At 44.8% G+C, this 21,900-nt stretch overlaps 4 protein-coding genes across 5 annotated transcripts in view; 3 read left to right on the forward strand and 1 right to left on the reverse strand.

Annotated features, from left to right (window-relative positions):
* Positions 1–204: 204 nt before the first annotated feature.
* On the forward strand, positions 205–5,008 carry dnajb1a (DnaJ heat shock protein family (Hsp40) member B1a). The gene is made up of 3 exons (XM_035180697.2): positions 205–811; positions 1,646–2,292; positions 2,431–5,008. The coding sequence occupies exons 1-3, from the start codon at positions 601–603 to the stop codon at positions 2,659–2,661; spliced, it is 1,089 nt and encodes a 362-aa protein (XP_035036588.1). The 5' UTR covers positions 205–600; the 3' UTR covers positions 2,662–5,008.
* A 1,209-nt stretch (positions 5,009–6,217) lies between these two features.
* Positions 6,218–11,403, forward strand: gipc1 (GIPC PDZ domain containing family, member 1). The gene is made up of 7 exons (XM_035180700.2): positions 6,218–6,675; positions 7,034–7,600; positions 7,816–8,001; positions 8,195–8,375; positions 9,408–9,520; positions 9,634–9,715; positions 9,803–11,403. Exons 2-7 carry the CDS (start codon positions 7,301–7,303, stop codon positions 9,952–9,954), a joined length of 1,014 nt encoding a protein of 337 aa, XP_035036591.2. The 5' UTR covers positions 6,218–6,675; positions 7,034–7,300; the 3' UTR covers positions 9,955–11,403.
* Positions 11,404–11,535: 132 nt separating this feature from the next.
* Positions 11,536–15,639, forward strand: trim35-12 (tripartite motif containing 35-12). Its single transcript, XM_035180695.2, has 6 exons — positions 11,536–12,726; positions 12,966–13,061; positions 13,754–13,984; positions 14,067–14,089; positions 14,173–14,291; positions 14,396–15,639. Exons 1-6 carry the CDS (start codon positions 12,178–12,180, stop codon positions 14,953–14,955), a joined length of 1,578 nt encoding a protein of 525 aa, XP_035036586.1. The 5' UTR covers positions 11,536–12,177; the 3' UTR covers positions 14,956–15,639.
* Positions 15,640–16,936: 1,297 nt separating this feature from the next.
* The window catches only part of LOC118123345 (potassium channel subfamily T member 2), a 35,773-nt gene continuing 30,809 nt past the window's right edge, over positions 16,937–21,900 (reverse strand). Inside the window, exons 25-30 of one of the 2 annotated variants that reach the window (XM_047343869.1) lie at positions 21,473–21,571; positions 21,292–21,375; positions 21,082–21,210; positions 19,925–20,270; positions 18,752–18,836; positions 16,937–18,643 (exon numbers count right to left, since the gene is read on the reverse strand). In XM_047343869.1, coding sequence (XP_047199825.1) covers positions 18,526–18,643; positions 18,752–18,836; positions 19,925–20,270; positions 21,082–21,210; positions 21,292–21,375; positions 21,473–21,571 — 861 coding nt within the window. In that variant the 3' untranslated portion in view covers positions 16,937–18,525. Of the gene's footprint in view, positions 18,644–18,751; positions 18,837–19,924; positions 20,271–21,081; positions 21,211–21,291; positions 21,376–21,472; positions 21,575–21,900 lie in introns of both variants that reach the window. The other variant, XM_035180694.2, reaches the window with a different exon arrangement.

The raw sequence follows: 21,900 nt of genomic DNA on the forward strand, positions 1-21,900 counted from the left end.
TTCATCATACGCTTTGAAATATTCAACCTTTTCTGCATTGTTTGATTTTATAAGGGGTGTCTGATGACCTCGTCACATGAAACAAAACACTGCACTTTCATTCGGAGGAGCCTCTGCTGAGCAAAATGTGTTTTAACCTATTTATTCTATAGACGCGTATCCGTCACTTCCTCAGTTGCAGCGTGGCTCAGACGAAACCGGAAGTATGTGGCGGGGACTCCTCTCGGCCCGGTGCTGATGACACACAGCTGCAGCTTCTTCCAGAAGTTTCCTCTCACGGGTTTTACTGACCCGACTTCAACGGTCGGATTCTCCCGGTGAGAAAAGCGGTGCGTCGCGGTGTTTCGTGGTTTAAATTCAGTGACAGTTCCTCGCGTCGTGTCGGCTCGGAGTTTTAAAAAAGAAGTTACCCGCTGTGAGAGCGTGACAAGTCGGGGGAGCGACCACCCTTCGCCGTTAGCTAGCCCGGCTACTGCGGCGGAGCCTGTCCCCGTCACCCGGTCACCACCGGACAGGACACGCTGGATGTGCCGCTGCCACGGAGCAGAAGCTAAGGCCTGGGATGATGCTCGTGTGAGGAGGAACTGATCGGACTCTGGGATGGTTAACGACTACTACACGGTGCTGGGAATAGCCAGAGGTGCGTCCGAGGAGGAGATTAAGAAGGCGTACAGAAAACAGGCCCTGCGCTACCACCCCGACAAGAACAAGTCCCCCGGAGCAGAGGATCGATTCAAGGAGATCGCGGAAGCCTACGATGTCCTCAGCGATGCCAAGAAGAAGGACATCTATGATCAACATGGAGAAAAAGGTAACCCTGCTCCTCTCTTCGTCGTCATCGTCATCATCATCACGCTCCACCATGTGCCTCTGCTTGTGTTGACGTCTCTAGTAACATCCACATGGGTAGTTTACGGTTCAGCTGATGCTCGGATGAGGGCAGGGCAGTGTAACAGCATCAGTGATCATCGCAATTCAACCTTCATCAATAGCAATCCAATTAAATTTTTTTTTAAAAAGGAGCAAAAATCAGTCTTTAATACTAATTTGCCATTTAGAGTGATAATTATCGATATCCACTGATAAGATCATGTTTTTTTTTGATCGTGATATCATTTTTGGCCCCAGCACTGATGCAAAAATGGCTCATTGATGTGTCTGTCATCAGTCTGCAGCAGTAACCACACAATAAACGTGTGTGTGTGTGTACAATAGCTGTAGAATTTGCTGGAAACAGCGAGTTCTTGCCTGTCCCGCCAGTCCGTCTCTGGAATGATAGCTCCTGTTTAACCAGTTTGAAAATGCTCAGATTTGTGCCTCGGGTGGGGGGGTTACTGTCCACATCATTATGGGATGACATTGTTTCAAAGCAATAAACTAAATTGTATGTCTACTTACGCTTCTGTCACCTTCTGGTCTTGGAAGTGTGTCAGTAGTGACCTGGGAAAAGAAGAATGACAATAGAATTTTTGAATAAAGTTGTTTTCAATTTGAAATTGAGCAGGAAATTTAACAAATAGAAAATAAACGTTTTAATGGAGACACTATTTCTAAATTACCTTTTGTTCATATGAGACAAAAAAAGTTCCTGACAAGTTAAAGCACACAGCTCTGATGCTTCTCCATGTTTTTTTTTCCTTTTCAGGATTAAAGGGTTCGGCCGGCGGGGGAAGTCGAGGACACAGCGATCAAAGCTACCACTACTCCTTCCACGGAGACCCTCACGCAATGTTCACAGAGTTCTTTGGAGGCCGCAGCCCGTTTGACCATTTATTCTCACAGAATGGGGAGGATGACCGGGACGTCAACGACCCCTTCCCAGGGTTTGGCGCAGGAGGCATGGGAGGAGGCATGGGAGGAGGCATGGGAGGCATGGGAGGAGGCATAGGAGGCATGGGTGGCATGGGTGGCATGGGTGGGTTTCCCAGGCCCTTCAAATCACATGCAGGAGGCCCCCGCAGGCCGCATGAGAGGAAGAAGGACCCGCCCGTGGTGCACGAGCTGAAGGTGAGCCTCGAGGAGGTTTTCGCAGGCTGCTCCAAAAAGATGAAGATCTCCCGCAAGACACTGAACCCGGATGGCTGCACCATGCGCAGCGAGGACAAGATTTTAACAGTCGACATCAAACGTGGCTGGAAGGACGGGACAAAAATCACTTTTCCCAGGGAGGGAGATGAAACTCCCACCAACATCCCTGCAGACGTGGTGTTCGTGGTCAAAGACAAACCCCACCCGGTGTTCAGACGAGAGGGCTCAGATATCATTTACCCTGCAAAAATATCACTCAGAGAAGTAAGTGATATCAGAACTAAAGAATCAGACATGCAGTTTTCCTTTTAGTGCACAAAGAAAAAAATGATTACCTGTTCTAGTAACCACATTTTGACTAAAGATGCTGATGCTTCCTACTCTCTCTGTTTCTCTCTGCAGGCGTTGTGTGGATGCACAGTCAACGCACCGACGCTGGACGGCCGGACCATCACTGTGTCTTCCAGAGACGTTGTCAAACCGGGAATGAAGAAGCGTGTCGCTGGAGAAGGGCTGCCCCTGTCCAAGTGCCCCGAGAAAAGGGGCGACATGATCTTGGACTTCACCGTTAAATTCCCTGACAAACTCGGACAAAGCACGCGTGACGCTCTCAAACAGATCCTCCCGCCGTGATGTGACGATTGAAGTTTGCCCTAAAGTGTAACAACTCTGACACTCTCTCTGTCCATCCTTGAGCCAGACAGTTTGAGGCACAGGGCAGATTTGGTTCCAGCTGTGTAATTTTACCACGTGAACACCAAACCCACTTTCTGAGCCAGTATCCAGTCAGTGTATTAAGCGTCTCAAGACTTGTAAACTGACAGCTGAGGTTGAGTAACAGTGTTAAGCAACGGCCTGCTTCAGTGTCAGGCTTAAGTTAGAAAAGTAAACCGTAGCAAGTGTGTGTGTGTGTGTATGTAAATGTTATAGCTGCAATAAGGAGAAGGACTTAACAGTTCACTGAATTGTATCGTTTGAACATTTTATTTAGAGTTGGAGGATGTGGTTTCAGTTTAGCACTTTTTTGGGAAACGCTTTAAAGTAGCTCCCAGCTGATTAACAATACCTCAGGTGCACTGACGTATGCTTGAATGTAGCTATAACTACATTAACCGACAGGATGTGATTAGTTTCAGCCGCCAATGACCCCCCCCCCGTTCAGCCCTGGTATTAACTTCCACCCTGAGTGAAACGTCCACAAGTGGTCTGCACCAAGTTCAGGTATGAACGCACTGTGTGAACTCGAATGCGTCCGAGGCCACATAGGAAGTACCGCCTCCTCCGCTGACGTCCTCTGACCCGCTACAGTTTCACAATGAATCAAAAAGATTTTTCACTCAGCTTTCATACATAGATTTATTTTTCACCACATAATCGACACTGACCATCACATAATGGGTAGAAATCTTTGTTTACTGCTCGCTCATTTATTCAGCCCCTCCTGACTCCGCCAAGCTATCGCTCAGTCACACACACACACGCACAAACATATTCTTCAAACACATCTGTATCCATAGGTTATTATTTGCATATAGAGCAAGGAAGTAATCTCTGATCACAAGAGGGTCAGAGGAGACACATCGAGGACGCATTTTAATACAGGTGTGAATTGACAAACTTAGTGCTGTCCACTTATGATCAGATCTCTCAGGGCCGATGTTAATACCAGGTCTGAACGGGCCGATGCCACTTTATGTAGGGCCACATTCTCATAAGTCGTCTGGAAAAATGAACCTAAAATATCCACAGGCCTAAAAATGCTGTTGTGTGGAGTGTCAAGTTTCAGTTATGTACCATTTACATATGAATTAATTTCACTGTCAGGTAGCATTATACACATTTTAAATGTAGGAAAGAGGGAGCACTGCTATCAGATCGGTGTCCTCTATCAGGAGATATCAGAGTTAATTTATCAAAAAAATCCAATGTGTTGAAGACAGCCCATCTTTCAAAATGTTTACTTTAACAAGACCCTGTTTCAGCAGGATTGCACTCTTTACTGTGTAACATATTAGAATCATTGTGCCAAATAATCATCCCTGTGTAATTTCAAAATATGTACGTGTGTGAGGTCTTAAATGTTGAGCATGTGTGTGTCCCATCATGTGTGGCTGACAAATGATTAAAATCTTAAAGCTAAATTCCTTCATCATACCTTTATAGATAAGCAACGTCCGTGTGATATTTCATTTCCTCATTTGTTACTTCTCTGTTTGATGAGTCATTTCATCCAAAGCCACTGAGCTCTTTGTCTTTTCTTATTTATGAGATATGATATAAGACTGGTGCTTAATTGCGATGCAAATATGTGTTTAAGCCCCTGATTTAAAGGCATGCAGAATATATATATATTTTTTAAAGCCTACATTATTCTGCCTTATAACATGCCTTTTATTATTTCCTTTATCCGACAGTGTTCACTATAACATGCACAGTATCTGGAAATATTTTAAGTTTTACACCTCAGTAAGAAACGCGCGAACTCTGCGTCACGTTTAGCTCCGTGCAGCTCTTACTGTGGAGGTTTGTAAACCAGGTGGTTCATTTGCACACTTTAAGTATTTCAGTGTTGACGTATCCACTGTGAGAAGAAGCCACGAACTTCGCGGCGGTCGTTTCTTTCCTAAACCTGCTCCTGCTGAAGTTTTACGTTTCTAGCTGACACAAACATGTGGTTTAACATGATTGTAGTAGAGATGTGTAATCTCAGTAATGTTTAACTTTTTTTGTTTAAAAAAATTTTTTTTTTCCCCCTTGCACATGTTTTCCTTTTTACGGGAAAATGTTTATGTATTATATTTGTTTTACCTCTTGTTTATGTAATTCTTCAGAGTGGGATTTAGGATGTAATTTTTTCAAAGGTTTTTCCTATGCTGTGATGGATTTTCCAGATTAAAGAAAGTGACATGTCTTTGATTAAGGCCTGTATGTTTTGATTAATGAGGATGTTTTATAATGATTAAAACATTTTCCCCTGAAACCCTTCTCTCAAATGTCACTATTTTTACTCCCCTTATGCAATACACATTTCTTTTATGGGTCAGATTACAAAAGAAAAGGCCTGCAGCTCTAACCATGCTGCCTGGGAGGCTGAAATCATTACATTGTACATAGTGAAAGTTAAACCACTCACAGCACTGTAGCAAACCCAATAATCTCTCTGAAATCTTGTATTTCTTTGCTATTTCATAATAACAGCGCTCAAGAAATAGCATAGAAATGAGATATCCAGCTATTATATCTTAAACACCAACAGGCTGCACAGTGGCTGCCTTTAAAATATCTGTTGGTCACAGTTTTATTTTGAAAGTTTAAAACAGAAGTGTGGCTACACCTAAAGTCATGACACAGAAATAACTGAAGGTCAGAAATTTAATCTTTTTCTCTTTTATAAAGTTCTGTACAGTTTTGCAAATGCATATATATACATACACAGTATGAGCTGTACAATTCATGTCTGTAATCGTCAACAATCATCACTTCTGGCTAAAATCTTTAAAATATAACCTTTATAATAGTGTGGTGTAGTTACGTCCTGTGGCCATCAGAGGGTAGTGTATACTCATGAATATCAACAAATAGTGTAATAACAACTATGAGAATTTAGGTTTACAGAAATAAAATGTAACTTAATAAAAAAAGTACCGATTTTAGATACTTTTAGTTTACTTGAGTGTTTTCATGTAAACTGTATGTCGCTACTCCACTGCTTTTTAAACAGACATTTAAATGTTTTACTCCATATATTTATCTTTAAATGTTGAAAGAAGTATTTAAAAAAAAAGATACTTCAAGTACATTTTGCTGTTAAAGGTTCAGCGTGTACAATTTAGGTGAATGGGATCTATTGGCAGAAAATGTATATAAAAATAATCCTAGTGACGTTCTCACTAGTGCGTAATCACCTAAATTATACGTATTGTTGTTTTCTTTACCCTAGAATGAGCCCTTTATATTGAAATACTTTATATTTACATCTGCAGCGGGTCCTCGCCATGTTTTTTTTTACAATTGTCCAAACTGAACAGACTAAAGAACTTTTGAGTTTTTATGACAATTGACGGTTTCCACAGGTTCTCTTTCATGTTTGGAGGGGGGGGGGTGTTGCAGGGTGTTCACCTGCAACATGCAACTTCACCACTAGATGTCACTAAATTCATGTCAGACTTCTGATTCAGGCAATAGTAATAGTAGTACATGAGTAACATTGTGACTGCACGGATTTCAATTGTAATGGAGCATTTTTTTAAAGTGGTATTACTGCTTTTTTTGGTACTTGATACTGGGATACTTGTTGTACTTAAAAGATCTCAGAGCAATGGTTCCACGGGGAAGTTGGGGTTTACGGGGGGACCGTGAAGGCGTCCGTCGTGTTCCACCCGTGCTGGGCGGACAGGAGACTGATGTCGCTACACATACCGACACACACACACACACACACATCCACACATCCACAGTTCCCACTGCTCCCAGCTCTCAACCTGCCCCGGGACCCTCCACCCTGTCCGGACACCAGCAGCAGAAGACGCTGGACCTTCTCTTCTTGCTCGGTATCATTTTTATAAACAACTCCCAGCAGCACCGTTAGCCGGCTAAGCTAACAGGAGGAGGCTAGCTAACGACAGTTGGCTGAAACTCCTGCTCCGGGTAAGAACCGCCGGCCTGGCTCCATGTTTACACCCATCCCGGTTCATCTAGCTAATCAACGTCAGGAATAGTAAAGGACACGAGTTGCTACCCAGAGGGATCCACACACGCCGAGTTAGCTTTCCTTGTTAGCGGCTAAATGTTGCAGTTGCTGCATGGCTACATGAGAGTTGTGCGTTTGTGTTGCTAGAAGTGAGAGATGTGTCTCAGAGCTAGCAGCTAACGTTAGCATGGTATGATGTGGAGGTAGAGCCATGCTGCAGTATTTATTTAATGGAAGAAGCATGAGTCAGTAATCTGAGGTGATGGGGTTTGGTGTAATCACTGCTTGTAGTAATGTTGTGTTTGTGTGTTACAGCTACAGACCTCCCTGTGCAGGGTGCTGGTCCTGACAGACCCAGCGATGTGAGCTGCTCTGATGAGCTCATGTGTAAATCCATACTGTGCCTGGTTACGACAGCTCTTTAGCTGGTTTGGAGGACCATACCCCAGCTGTGACGCAAGCACCCCACAGACCCTGCAGCTGATTTGGCTGAACAGGTTTATGTTGGCCTGGATCAGAGCATAACTCCCCCAGAGCAGCCTCCTCTCCTCCACCTCCCTCTGCTCCCCCTCTAGGACTACTATGCCTCTGGGTCTGGGAAGAAGGAAGAAGGCGTCCCCGCTGGTCGAGAATGAGGAAGCGGAGCCCATCCGCGCGGGCCTCAATGTTCCAGGTATGGACGGCCTCGATGGGGGTGTTATCGGGCTGGGAGACGGCGCCACCTCTGAAGGTCTGCCTCCTCCACACAGCAGCATGAGACCTCGCCTCATCTTCCACACACAGCTCGCTCACGGCAGCCCCACAGGCCGCATCGAGGGCTTCAGCAATGTGCGGGAGCTCTACGCCAAGATTGGTGAGGCCTTTGGGATACCACCTGCTGAGGTAAGATGTTCTGGTGAATAGGATTTAAGTGAAATTAAAAAAAAATTCACACTCTCAGGTCACAGCCTCTCAAATGACAGTTTTCTGTTTCGTAAAGTCTACATCTTTGAGTGTTGACAAAACAAGACATCAGCGTGGACTCGTTCTTTTTTTCACATTTCATTGACCTAAGCATCATGGTTAATCTGTTTGTTTTTTTTCGTCTCCCTCCACAGGTTATGTTTTGCACACTGAACACTCACAAAGTGGACATGGATAAACTCTTGGGAGGTCAGATCGGACTGGAGGACTTTATTTTTGCCCACATTAAAGGCCAGAAGAAGGAAATAGAGGTGTTCAAAGGGGAGGATGCACTAGGGTTGACGATCACTGATAATGGAGCCGGCTACGCTTTCATCAAGGTGAGGACCATTGAACTGTCTGAGAGAATCGATCCCTTTTGATTCAAGTATCCCCGGGGAAAGAGGTGAACCTGAAACTAAATATACAAACATCTGCTGCCGCATGAAATGAGACTGAATGTCTTTGTATTTACGAGAACACAACAAGCTGGATAGTGTTTTGGATTATCCATTTGATATTTGCCGTTTTCAGAGAATCCGTGAGGGGAGCGTCATCCACCAGATCCAGGTCATCAACGTGGGCGACATGATCGAGTCGATCAACGGCCATCGCCTGATTGGCTGTCGGCACTACGAGGTGGCCAAGATGCTGAAGGAGCTGCCCAAGGGAAAGGATTTCACCATCAAGCTGGTGGAGCCTCTCAAGGCCTTTGGTATGTGTGGGAGGAAGAAATAGGAACTCACTGGAGATACAGCTTTAATTGGGACATTTGTTAGTCAGTGTGGTTGTGCAGCATCACAATGTGCGCCTCATCTGCACTCCCTGAAACAGTCATTCTGAGTAACTGCTGTCATCTTACAATCCACTTATGGCAAATATTACTGTCATGCTTGCGGCTATGAAAGCAAAATTTAGATCTCATAGCGTCCTTTAATGACCTTGAGTCCTCATTTTCATTCTCAGTGCAGCTCTTAAATGTAAAGTTTATAATCTCAAATCATATTACATAAAATGAAGCAATAAAAGCCTGACTTAATGAAATTGGTGCCTTTGCTGCTCATAGTTACTGCACATTTAGCCAGTTAAGTCCCCCGTGGGTCCATTTTATTCAGTTGTAACATGCAGCAGCCTGAAAAGGATCATGCAGGAGCAAATCAACTGTATGAGATGTTTTGGTACTGAAAATAAAGAAGGAAGCAAGCGTTTCATAGGGTCTCTGCAGGATCCTAAAAAGTCAAGAAAATAATGATCTCAATTTTAGCCTTTAAAAAGTCTTAAAAGCTTAAAAATATTAAGCCCTCTGTCTTGTGTTTTAAGAGAAATGCTATTATTTTTTTTACCGTCTCCATGTGTTGCAGTTCTTTCTCAACGATACACACATTATCACACTGTCATAAACCTACAAACAATTCTAACATTGTACTGTTATCTCAATCAATAAACACCCTAGTTGGAATTAATAGTAGTGCACTCTGCCTGTCTCTGGGAAAGACTATGGATATGTAGTACCTACTATGTAGGTTGTGAGATAACGTGGCGTTTTGAGGTTTATCCTCTACTACTTCTACATATCTTCAATGATGGGGAAGTGTAAATATATCAGGGACTCCAATATTCCTTGTATGTGTTGTACTTGACATACTCTAGGTCTTAATTTTCATTCTTTCTGGTCTTAAAAAGTTCTTAAAAAATGTAAACCTGTTGTTAAATACGTGTTGTTGGGATGTTCAATTGTTTTGTATAGATATGATCGGCCAGCGGTCTGGGGGGTCCAGGTCGGCATCGGGGGTTCAGCTGGGGACCGGCAGGGGAACTCTGCGGCTGCGGTCTAAAGGTCCTGCTACCGTGGAGGAACTGGTTAGTGTGTGTTTACAGCAGCTCCTCTACTGATAACTAGTCTCTGTACTCTTTTAGAAAATCTCTTTTTGTGGAATTGCCTAAGTTCGTGTGTTGTATTTTTTTCTCTCCAGCCTTCCGCATTTGAGGAAAAGGCCATTGAGAAGGTGGACGACCTGCTTGAGAGCTACATGGGCATCAGAGACAGCGAGCTGGGTAACTGTGAATGTGTGTGGGTGTGTGTGGTTTCATTTGCTGGTTTCAGTTCACTAAATGTTGTCTGACCTCTCTCTGGCTCCGCAGCGGCGACCATGGTGGAGCTGGGAAAGGACAAAAAGAACCCTGATGAATTTGCCGAGGCGTTAGACGAGACCCTGGGAGACTTCGCTTTCCCAGACGAATTTGTTTTCGACGTTTGGGGCGCCATCGGAGACGCTAAGGTCGGACGGGTGTGACCACAGAGACTAGTGGAGGCAGAACGACCTCTGTGAACGTGACGCCCACAACATGCAGCACTACTAAGAAACGCAACACTACCGTCACACGTTTTGTTTTTATTCCAGTGTATACTCCTACTATTTTTTAATTTAGTGTGCAACCTTTTTGGGAGACTCTTCCTAGACAGAAGAGGATGACGCCAGTTAAAGGGAGAGGAAGGTGACTGCGATGACTTCCCAAGTGCTTTTATATGTCTTCCGGCTTTATCCCAAAAACTACAAGCACGTTGATGAGCATTCCCTTTGCCCGCATCACATGAACCTGCATGTCATTGTTGTAGTTGCTGGCTGTGGAACAAGTACAGCACACGTCTCTAACATGGGGGGGGGGAGCGATGGCTAACACAAAGTAGATATTTGATACTTGGTAAAAATATAAATGTGATGTTTTTTTTTTCCACATTGTCCTGCGCTGTAAACCAACAGAAGTGATGGGAGATTGCACTGTACCCACTCGGTGAGCGGCACAGTTATTGCACAGTACAAGGCGTCGGCCTCCCTCACATCCAGTACAGTGTCGTGTTGAACCACTCGATGTTCCTGTTATGGATCAGTTTTACAAGCATGTGCTGTTATATTTTGATCGTCATCATGAAGTCTGCTGTTTTTTTTTATCGTTTGTCTTTTATTTTGAAAGTAAAAAGTGCGGTTGCAGAAAGGGTGGTAGTAAACTGTAGCTCCTGACTAAAAGGATCACTCCGTGCCGTGTGTTGACGCGTGTGTTAACTGTGGAGACAGCGGCATATTCCAGTGTGTTGTACAGTGTTAAAGAGAATCAGTGTTAATGAACCTGTGGTTGAAGGTGGTTACGCGGGAATGAGAAGCAGATTAGTTTCCAGGGTTTGTGGATTGTGTTGACTCATACATTTTTTTTTTTTTATAGCTAGTGTTTTTATATGAAGTGATGTGACGTCTATTTTAAAACGAGTGTAACAGATGAAGAATTGGATCCTGTGTTTCTACTTTATTTTGAAGTATTATAGAGAGCAGTATTATAGAAGAGAATTGAGAGTTGTTGTATTTAAAGAAAAAGAAAGAATTGATCTGTGAAGTACAAAATGTCATTTTTTTTTTTTTGCCCTCATTTCATGCAATTTCATGCAAGTTTACCGTCGTCGGAGCAGAACGACACCAAACTACTCCCACCATGTGTCGCATGACGTAGTTAAACATGTCTTTAAAAAAAGAAAAAACCTCTAGTGGTAACCTTTTCACTATGTCCAAAATCATGAAGCTATTTTGTAGTTTAGTGTCGTTCTTTAGATTTGAGCAAAATCTTAATGGGGTTCTGTAACGAAACTGACGCTAGAACACTGTAACACTGAGAAGAACTGGTTATATCGATGGCTTTGTATTACATTGTCATTGGCCACTTGTAATGCAATAATAACATTGACATGGAAGTTTTCCCTTTGTTTGGTCTTTTCCTGAGCACAACACGGGGCATGCTGCAATTTGAAGAGCTGCAAGCACGTTCAGACATCACACACGTTACCTCGGCCAAGAAAGTTGATTTAACCCCTGTCTGTCTGTTTGTAAGGAGGAGGTATGGCTCAACTGAGCGGCCTCTGTAAATATTCAGATCAGATTAACGCTGGTATAAAAAAAAGACAGAGACAATGCTGTGATCTGCTGGAATGTTTTCGTGTATTCACAGAAACGATCCCCGAGGGTGTGTTTGTTTGTTTCTTCTCACGCCCTCGTCCTCCTGAAACATGTATGACATTTAAATCGACAGAGAAATCCCTCTGAGTGGCCATCAGAGTGCAATGTAACAAGATCCACCCTGGTGAACCTGATAGTGCTGGTCAAGCTCAGCAGGGTCATTCTGAGGCCTCGCATGTGAATCAGGTGAACTGAAGGGGTCTGTCCCACACAAAATACATCTGTAAAACTACCAGAGCAGATTTCCTATGTTTTATTCTATGGAGAAGAAGAACATGTTTTTTTTGACTCAGCTGGAGGCCGCCCCGCTCCACAGAGCCCTGTGTGGCTGTCAGCTGGGGGGTGGGGACATGTCCTGTATTTACTACAAGACAAGTAAACCAGTTCTTCAAGTGGCTGTTGATCTTTAAACCTGGGTGCAAATAAATTGTCCAGAACACTCAGGACTGCATTCAGAGAGAGGCACGTCCTCTTCAGCGAGAGTGCACAGCGGCCTCCCACCCACAGGAACCTGCCATGGCGCTGCGCCCACGGGCTTCCTCTCAGCCGGGGAAACTTTCCTTCCTCCAGAGTCCCAAGTTGGCTTCGGTGCTTCGGCCGCGGGCTGCTTCCTCGCGCTCGGGCTCCATGCTGGAGGAGGAGCTGTCCTGTCCCGTTTGCTGTGAGATCTTCAAGGAACCCGTGGTGCTGAAATGCAGCCACAGCTTCTGCCGGGCCTGCCTGCAGCAGTTCTGGAACAAGAAGAAGGCCAGGCGTGAGTGTCCCGTCTGCAGGAGTAAGTGCTCTCTGACGGAGCCCACTGTCAGCCTGGTGCTGAAGAACGTGGCTGACACCTTCCTGAAGGAGCAGGAGCGCAAGACGGCCATCGGCGGGAGGGGGTCATGGGCCGGTGGCACGGGGCCGGAGGAGGCAGGGATGGTGGAGGAGAAATGCATCATTCATGGGGAAGTTCTCAAGCTCTTCTGTCTTGATGACTTTGAGGTGCTGTGCTGTGTGTGTCACACGTCCAAGAAGCACCAGGGACACAGAGTGTGTCCGCTGGAGGAGGGGGCGCAGGACCTCAAGGTAATGTGCTCTTGTCTATCTGCAGTTTGTTGGAGATGCACTGAGGGGTTTGATCATCCTTATAATGCATTTGTAAATTCCACACTGTGTAGTTATTCCTGATGTCCTTTCTTTGCCCCTTGTGCAAAGTCAGGAACATCACAAACATTTAGGCCTCAGTCTCATGATGATTCTACTCATTTTCAGCTACAGAAGTTTAATGCATGATACACCTGTCGTCACGTTCTCCACCCCTGCAGGCCGAGCTGAAGAAGGATCTGATCCCTCTGAAGAAAAACCTGCGTCACCTGTATCAGGCCAAGCAGGAGTTTGATGACACAACTGTCCACATCAAGGTATCAATAAACACCAAGATTCCACGAAACACTGGGGGAGCCCGCACGCTGAGCCACTCACTGTTAGTGTGTAAACATGTCAGCTGAAGTGTTGGAGAAGCCTCTGGGTTCTTCTTTAAAGACGCTTCTCACTTCTCAGTCTGGGTGGAAATGGGTGTTGTGATTTAGTGTTTGTTTCAAAAATGACAAAATAAGAAGGTTTGACACTTTGAATCTAAGGGACACACTATACTGACATTTTTAGATTTATATTAGGGTTATTATGACTGTTTTCTTCTCATTGTATCACCCAGGAATATATTTAATGTAAAAACCTAGTAGTAACATTTACTTTTCAATACATAATCTAAAAAATAATTTTAATTATTGATATTTTATTGCTCTCAAACCCAAGAGGACAAGACGTAGGCCAGATAAATAGAAGCTGATAAAGAAAAGAAACGTTTTTCTTTTAAAGGTTCACTGTGTAGAATTAGGTGACACCTAGTGGTGAAGTTGTATATTGCAGCTGAATACCCCTCACCTCACCCTCACCTTCCAAACATGAAAGATGAATTATTTTATATTCAATTTCTGCCAATAGATCCCTTTCACCTAAATCTTACACACTTTAAAACATCTGTAATGAACTTTTTGCACAGCAGACTCCAACATTCAGTGGGTTTCCTGTCTTGACTCCACGTTTGCTGTAGAACCAGATTCAAGCCACAGAGAAGCAAATCAAGGAGGAGTTCGAGCAGCTCCGCACGTTCCTGCAGAAGGAGGAGGCGTCACGTCTGGCCGCCCTGCAGCAGGAGGACGAGGAGAAGAGAGAGCTGGTGAAGAGGAAGTCCGACGGCATCACCAGAGAAATCCTCACCTTCTCTCACGCCGTCATCGCCATCGAGAACGAGATCGCGTCCAGCGATGCGCTCTTCCTTCAGGTGGGAGGATTTTAACACGTTTCCTCTAAATTCATTCGACCTTGCAGTGATTATAATACTTTCTGTTTGCTTTCGATTTCAGAATTACATCAACATAAAGAAAAGGTGAGAAACTAAATCTTGTACAGTATCTGTTTATACTACATTCGACTTTCTAGTTATGCTCCTGAATGTCATTGTCCTCTCAGAGCACAGATTCCACAGAAGGACCCAGAAAAAGTGACGGGCGCTCTTGTGAATGTGGCCAAACATGTCAGCTCCCTCAAATATAATGTGTGGGAGAAGATGGTGGAGCTGGTTCACTACAGTAAGTTCTCAACTGTGTGTGTGCACCTTGAATTTTAGGAGGAATTCAAACCGTCTTTTGTGTACGTCACTAAATCCTCACCTGTTTTTGTCTTTTCCTTTCAGCACCCATCACCCTGGACCCGAACACTGCCTACTCCTGGTTGGCCCTCTCCTCAGACCTGACCCGCGTGGCCAACAGTGGATGCCTGAAGCAGCTGCCGGACAACAACGAACGCTTTGGCCACTTTGTGTTCGTGCTGGGCTCGGAGGGCTTCACCTCAGGCCGCCACGCCTGGGAGGTGGAGGTGGGCGACAAGGTGGACTGGATGCTCGGGGTGGTCAAGGAGTCCATCGACAGGAAGGGCCGCATCTCGGGCTGTCCCGAGGGCGGCTTTTGGATGATCTCGCACTACGAGGCCGAGTACGCGGCCATGACGAGGCCCAGCACCCCGCTGCACCTGCAGGGCGAGCTGACCCGAGTGAGGGTGCAGCTGGACTATGACTCCGGGGAGGTGACCTTCTCCAACCCTGTCAGCATGACGCCCATCTACACCTTCACAGGCTGCTTCACTGAGAAGATGTTCCCCTTCTTCTGCCCCGGCGCCAACATCAACGGGAATAACCCCAACCCCCTGAAGATCTGCCCCGCCAAAGTGGCCGTGTGGAACAGTGCGACGTGGTGATGTGATGAGAACCTTAGTGTACTAGAAATTTAAGAAAGTGCAAATCAAGTGATTTAGGCAGATGATGTCAGTGCATGTTGGTGTGTAAAATGAGCACGGTACAAGCAGAGTGATCAGAATGATAACTGGTTTATTTTACTGGGGTTCATTCAGCGTTAAGAAACAGGATGGTTTAAATGCAATAATCGAGGTAAGTTTGGTTTTAAATCAGTTAGTAAAACAAACTCCTGCACAGACTCTGGCTCCATATTCCGTCCTCGATACAAGATGGCAGCGCTCATGTCCGGGATGTTTTAGCTTCACTTCTGGAAAGTGGCAGGAGTTGAAAATACAGGCTATGGTTCAGACTGGTTTCAGGTAAAAGACTCATTAGGGCTGAGAATCAAAACATTTTTTTAAAATCTGCTCCGAGCAAACAAAGTGAACTGAACACCAGAATCTGTGAATGTGAACAAAGCCCAAGAAATGTGTCACCATGAGAACTGATCAGATTCTAAGTTTGTGTTGGTTTCATAATAATTTAATAATAACTGCTACAGCTGCATGTTCACTATTTTCAGTGACTGTGTGATTGTGTGACTGCACAAACTTCCAACCACTGTGTGTGTGTGTGTGAGAAAACATGAATTCCTGCAACATGACGTTAGTATTGTGCTTCTCAGTTAATAAAGTGAATGATTTCTGCTTGAGTGAGGTCATGTGGAAACTACTCCGCCCTTGACGGGTGCAGCACAGAAAACAGGATCATCTTCAGCTCCTGTGAGGCACAAAGTGTCTGCATGTTCAAACCTTCCTGTGAGGAAGAGGAGGAGACAGAAAAAACAGCAGAAGTGACGGTGAAGGGTTTGACAGCTTCCCTTAATGAATGTAAGATGAAGCCAGCAGGTCACAGTGTCTTTAATTCCCAATGATCCAGGAGGAACAGAAAACTGTCAGTGCAGTGGAATAGCACCACTCAGTTTCCTTCTTTTATTTTGAAAGAAAATGCAGAATTAGATTTGTGCATTAGATATGACACTTCCTCTCCTCTGTCCTCACTTTAAAGATGTTCATTGGGTTCATGACATTGGTGTTGAAGGCTCCCTGCACGGTGCCTTTGACTAGGAACCCTGTGTTGTTAATCAGCAGGTTGAGACCCCCGTGGCCGCTGGAGAGCCCCCCCCCCCCGCTGGGTGGACTGTTTCATGCTACAAAGGTCAGTGGCGTCTGACAGAGAGAGGAAGAAAGGGGAGGATAAACATCAGAACACAGGGCTGCTCACCTCGGCCCTGGGTCCATCTGCAGCCGGTTTCCTATTTGGACGTGGGGGCTTCCACTGTTACTGCATAACCATCCCCGGGTCACTGTTGTCTCCTGTGATGAGGACGCTGACTGATCGAGATGCAACTTCATCCGCCTCATTTTGCACATTTCCACGTTTAGTCCTCAGCCGGACCACACTTGTGTTCTCACATCACACTGTATGTATCTGTTTGGAATTTTATCTTCCACTCAACTTTTAAGATTTAAGTCAGGTCCATGTGCGGCTGAGATCTAGATGGAGCCCTCTCATGCAATAAACTAATGGCAGCAAATAAAGGAAGTAAATATGTCGATGGTGATGTTTCAACAAGATGAAGAGGAAGAGTGTGGTTGACATTCAGTCAGAGCATAAAAAGCTGACCACTATTTAAAAACACATCCTTCACTCTGTTCACACAATCTTACCAACACTTACCAAGAGTCACGTTGAACTTAAATCACACGTATGCAAAGACTTACTTATGTAACACATAACATGTCCTGTGGTCACTGGCGAGCGAAGGGAACTTACAGCAGAGCGTGAGATTTAGTGTGAGTCACAGAGTAAATAATAGCTCAGGGTCGTGAGTTTGGTAGAAACACAAACGACGCACTGTGTCAGACGATCCCCGTGAAACCATGAACCTATAGATTCCTCTTCACATCTGCAAATATTGACAACAAAACAGCAACAAAGCAATGACGAGCTGTAACGACTGACTTTAATATGTACATACTTTCATGTTTTAATGGCACTGAAGCTACAGCAGTGGTGGTGTGCGGCAGGGGAGCCCGTCAGCGTTTCCACCACGTGGCTGCACCATTATCTCAAGTTCAGACGATTAAAAGAGGCTTTTAAATCCCTGATAAACAAATGGTATAAATATCCACCCTAACAAGTGATTGACTGTAACGTTAATACCTCGGCCAAGGACGTGTCTGTATTTGTTTTTTAGTTAGCAGGATTATGCAAAAGCTGCTGAACTGATTTCGATGAAGTTATTCATAATTTCATGGATCTTGATGAAAAAAAAAAAATCAGGCATGACTGATATTTAAGAGTTTATGTAATTTGGTGCAGAACCAAATATAAATCTGGATCTAATGAATTTACATGTGGTTTCATACAGGGACTGTTGGGACATTCTGGTTCAGACTGCATCACATTGAAATCTTGTGTTTCTTTAAAACAACTAATACTCGATGAAATAAATTAGACAAGGCTAAATTATGAAACTATTCACTTGTTGAAGTGGATATTTATAGCAGTGTGCAATAAATACTGCAAATATTCACCTGTAAAGCTTATAATACAGCTTCACTACTAAGAGTTGACACCATCTCAATATTATGAGCTTTACATCAGTTGCATTTACTGCAGGGTTGTTATAGTGGGCCGGCCTTATCATTCGGTAAACCTTCTCCGATTCCCTGCATCTCTAACATGCATGTCAGCAAAAGCAAGCTGCTGGACAGACGGCTAACACTGACCGACAGAAGTGGAGGGAGCGATACTTTGAGAAAAAGGCCCTGCACTGTCTTTTATCCTGTCCATTACTGAGACTGGTGCTCTTTGGGTTCGTTCTGCTGCTGGTGAGCATTAAACCAACGTGTGCGTTTGAGGGTGTAAGCAACAGGTAGAAAGTTTCAAAAAGGCTTTTATGAAGACCCCCCCGAAAAGAAAAGACACAAAAGGAAAGAAAACCTCAGAGGGTTCCTGCACTGTAGCGTCACTCTCCGATACATCAAACAACATGAAGTGTGACGGAACACACCTACAACACAGAGAAGGACAGAAAACCTCCCCCTTGACTTGCGTTTGGCAGCAGGTTACTTTGGCTGTCCAGATAAAATTGGCAGTGTCTTGCTCTTGATCCATAAACATACGTACACATTCACTCACGCACGCACATACGTACATACATACACCCTGCACATACATGATGCAGTACATAACATGCACATACACAGATATAAATACAAACAGTTTTTCATTAAATGCACTTCTGTGTCCGCAGGTCTCTGCTTTGAAAATAGGATGGTGCATAAATAAAACATTCCCATCGTTATAGAAAAGAAAAGGTCCATGCACGTCCGGCGCCTCTGAGTTCGACGACACTGAGCGTGGAGAGAAGACGAGGGCCCTGCGCCCCCCGGCAGCATCCCACTCCATCTCATCCGTTCTTGATTTCCACTTCTCCCTCAAGTGTGTTATTATCTCTCCTCTCTCTCTCTGGCAGTGGTTTGACAGTATGTTTGTCCTTTTTCTTGTGTGTGTGTGTGTGTCTCTCACAGATGGGTGCTGTCCTGCGTATCAAACCTGTGGCTCTCTGACAGCCCGGCGCTGCACTTCCGGCTGCTCCCCTGATTGGGTACCAGAGAGAGGGGGTCTGGTCTGATCAGGTACCTGCAGATGGGGCACAGGCAGGGGCGGCAAATAGCATCCTGTAATATCTGCAGTTTTCCATGCAGTGCTCATTTTGAAGTGCTCTGTATTATACTGGGCGTTACTCACACAACATCATGAAGCTCGAGTCGGGTGTCCGGAGAGGGGTTGATGAGGATGTACGACAGTCTGTTGCCTTGGTCTGTCATCCCGTCTGAAACAGGAAGAGAAGAGGTGAGTGGGGCAGGAAATAAAATAGGCACAGGATACTCAGCAGGCTGCTCTGCATCTGTACACACACAGAACAGAGGCTATGTTACGGTGAGTCACAAGACAGGAAGGCAACTGTAGATAAAAATGGACACAGGCGGAGTACGTGGAGAGTAACAGACAGTAAACAAACAGTGGAGGAGGAGGCACCCAGAACTCCATTACAAATGAAGCTCCTGCACTTCCAAATCCTAATGAAGTAAAATAAATATTATCAGTGAAATGTTCTACAGGTACCTAAAGTAAAAGTTGTGAAAGGTGGAGTCTTAACTGCTGCTGTGGTCCAGTAGTGACTATTCTAAGTATCGGACCCCCTCCGATGGGCCACAAGATAAATCTAAGGGCTCATTGTGTGATTGAGGGTATAGGAAATAAAAATAAAAGGTTCTGCTGCACAAATTTAGACTGTTTTGTTGTACTTTTTACGGCAATATTTGCTTAAAGCTAGGGTTGGTAATATTGGAAACAAGGAAACATCCCACCCCCTCCGATCGACCCTCTCGTCAAAGCTACACCCCTGAAACTCATGAACGTGCACTGTCAGACAATAACTACAAGTGTGAAAAATACAGACAGAGGATTACCCAAAAAGGGAAATAATAATAAGAAAAATCCTTACAATTTCAATAGGGCCTCCCACCGTTCGGTGCTCGGGCCCTAATTAAGATTATTTTGCAAACCCCTCACACTCCAGGAATATTTGGACAGATAATCACCAACAATGCCATTGTTGGTTATATATACACAAGATTTTAAATTGAATGTACCAGTTAACAACCACTTTCTGTGTAAAGATATAGAAAGACATTTATGTTGCAAACATTCATAGACTGTACAGGCGACACCTTGCTGAGAAGGTGAGGAGGAGCCGACAAAGCATTTTTTGTGGTCTGAGATACTAGAGCGACATCTAGTGGCATCAATTATCTAATATAAACCCTTTAAACAGAGCGCAAGTACTTAAATTTGACCACTGACAAACAGTGGATCTGTACCTGAGATCAGGAGCCGATTATTTTCACACAAACTTACTGAATCCAGTCGGAGAGAGGCCGAGATGTTTCATCCTCGTTTGCACCAGGGCGTTGAGCTCCTGCCTCTCCGAGCGCCGGAACAGGGTCAGCCGCTGCTGGCTGATCCTCTCCGCCGCGCTGCCCGGCCCCCCCTTGGCCGCGCTGGAGCCCCGGCCCCCCTTCCTGCTCAGCCGCCGTGCCCACTGCATGCTCTTCCTCCTGAGCAGCGGGTGGTCCGAGGAGTGGGAGGAGGTGGAGATGGGCTCCGAGGAGGTGGAGTTGCGGTGCACGCCGGTGCGGGACAACAAGGGCTCTCTGGATTCTCTGGTGTCCTCGTAGTCTTCCACTGTGATGGATACCTGGGACTGAAACAAACACACACACACATTCACATACACAAACCTTTCATTTCCTCATGCAGCGCAATCAAGCTGTTATCACACAGGTTTTATTAAATCAGCTCCTCACCTGTGCTGTGTCTGTTTTCTTACAATGAAGAGGAATTAATACTTTCTTATCAGAGCAGAAATGAATGATGAACACGATGCACTCCTCTACATACACTGAATAGTCCAACATTCTTAAATATCTTTTTATATTGGAACCAAAAGATCCATCGTGCTCCTCATTCTTCTTCAAAAACTAATATCATTTCCACAATTGGAAAAACGTGTTTCTCTGTCGTCACTGCAGCGGGTTTGATATGATGCGATTTCTTTGACTGTGCAGGTTTTTTTTTTATTATGTCTGTGTCACATGTCAAAACTGAGACCTGACTGTCGCTTTTGGACAAATTTGTCTGTTGAAATAAATGTTTTTGTATAATTTGTAATCTATGCATTTGTAATTTATCATGGCTGTAGTCTTATGGTCGATTGGTCGGTTGTTATGCTCTTGTCCAACCAAAATCCTCCCATTGCCTGAGTTGCTTTTATAAGGAGATATATTTTACTTTTCCCTGACCAGTCCAGTGGTTGAACAATAAGTACAACCTCAAGCGGCCAAAGTCTTCTTTGGTTGTCCTAAATGAGAAAATGAAATATCATGCTAGTGTCCCCCCTGGCCCCACCCCTGGATCCGCCCCTGAGTGTCCTGCTCAGTGATATCAGTCAGTCCAGTGACTTTAATCAGTGAATTGCTGGCTGCAAAAGTCAAAACTATAAAACAGCAGCAGACCTCAGAGACTGGAAGCTTGTGGGCCTCTGTTCGGTAGATGCCGATGGGTATGTCTCCAGTGGAGGAGCACAGTTTCTGGTAGAGCCGGCCATAGGTGCGGATCCACAAGTCGTCCTCCGTGATTCTCATCTAGAAAAACCAACAAACGTGATAATGAGCCTCAGAGGCACTTTGGAGTCCAGAGAAAATCAATTGTGTTCAGCCTCTTACTGCGCAGAGGAATCCTGAGCCGGGCATGGAGTCTAAACCCAGCAGCAGCCTGGTGATGGAGATCATGTAGTCCTTCACAAATGACTGGCAGGAGAACACAGAGAGCGAGTCAATAAGAGCCGATTATACGATAGAGGAGAAGGATTGTTGTTAGTATTCAGTGAGCGTGTGTTGGAGAGACCTGGTAGAGCAGAGTGTCCAGCATGCTGACACTGAACACCTTCCCTGCAGCGAACGGCAGGCGGAACATAAACACCAGGTTGGACCCCTTCTCCCTTTCCTTCTGCAGAGCAATCGCACAAACACACACAAACACACACACACACACACACACACACACACACACACACACACACACACACACACACACACACACACACACACACACACACACACACACACACACACACAAACACAGCGGATTACACTAGCCCTCGATGAGATAGTCTGATGTAATAGAGATAGTAGATATGATCTGTTGTTTTTCTCAACCACACAGTTTGTAATAATCATGGTTGTTTGTCTCTCTGTGTCAACCCTGTGATGGAGTGGCGATGGTGAACCCTGGTGAAAGCCTATTTATTTACAAAGTCACGGGATCGAGCCTTT

Source organism: Hippoglossus stenolepis, chromosome 16 (assembly GCF_022539355.2).
Source record: "Hippoglossus stenolepis isolate QCI-W04-F060 chromosome 16, HSTE1.2, whole genome shotgun sequence".
Classification (NCBI taxonomy): Eukaryota; Metazoa; Chordata; class Actinopteri; order Pleuronectiformes; family Pleuronectidae; genus Hippoglossus; species Hippoglossus stenolepis.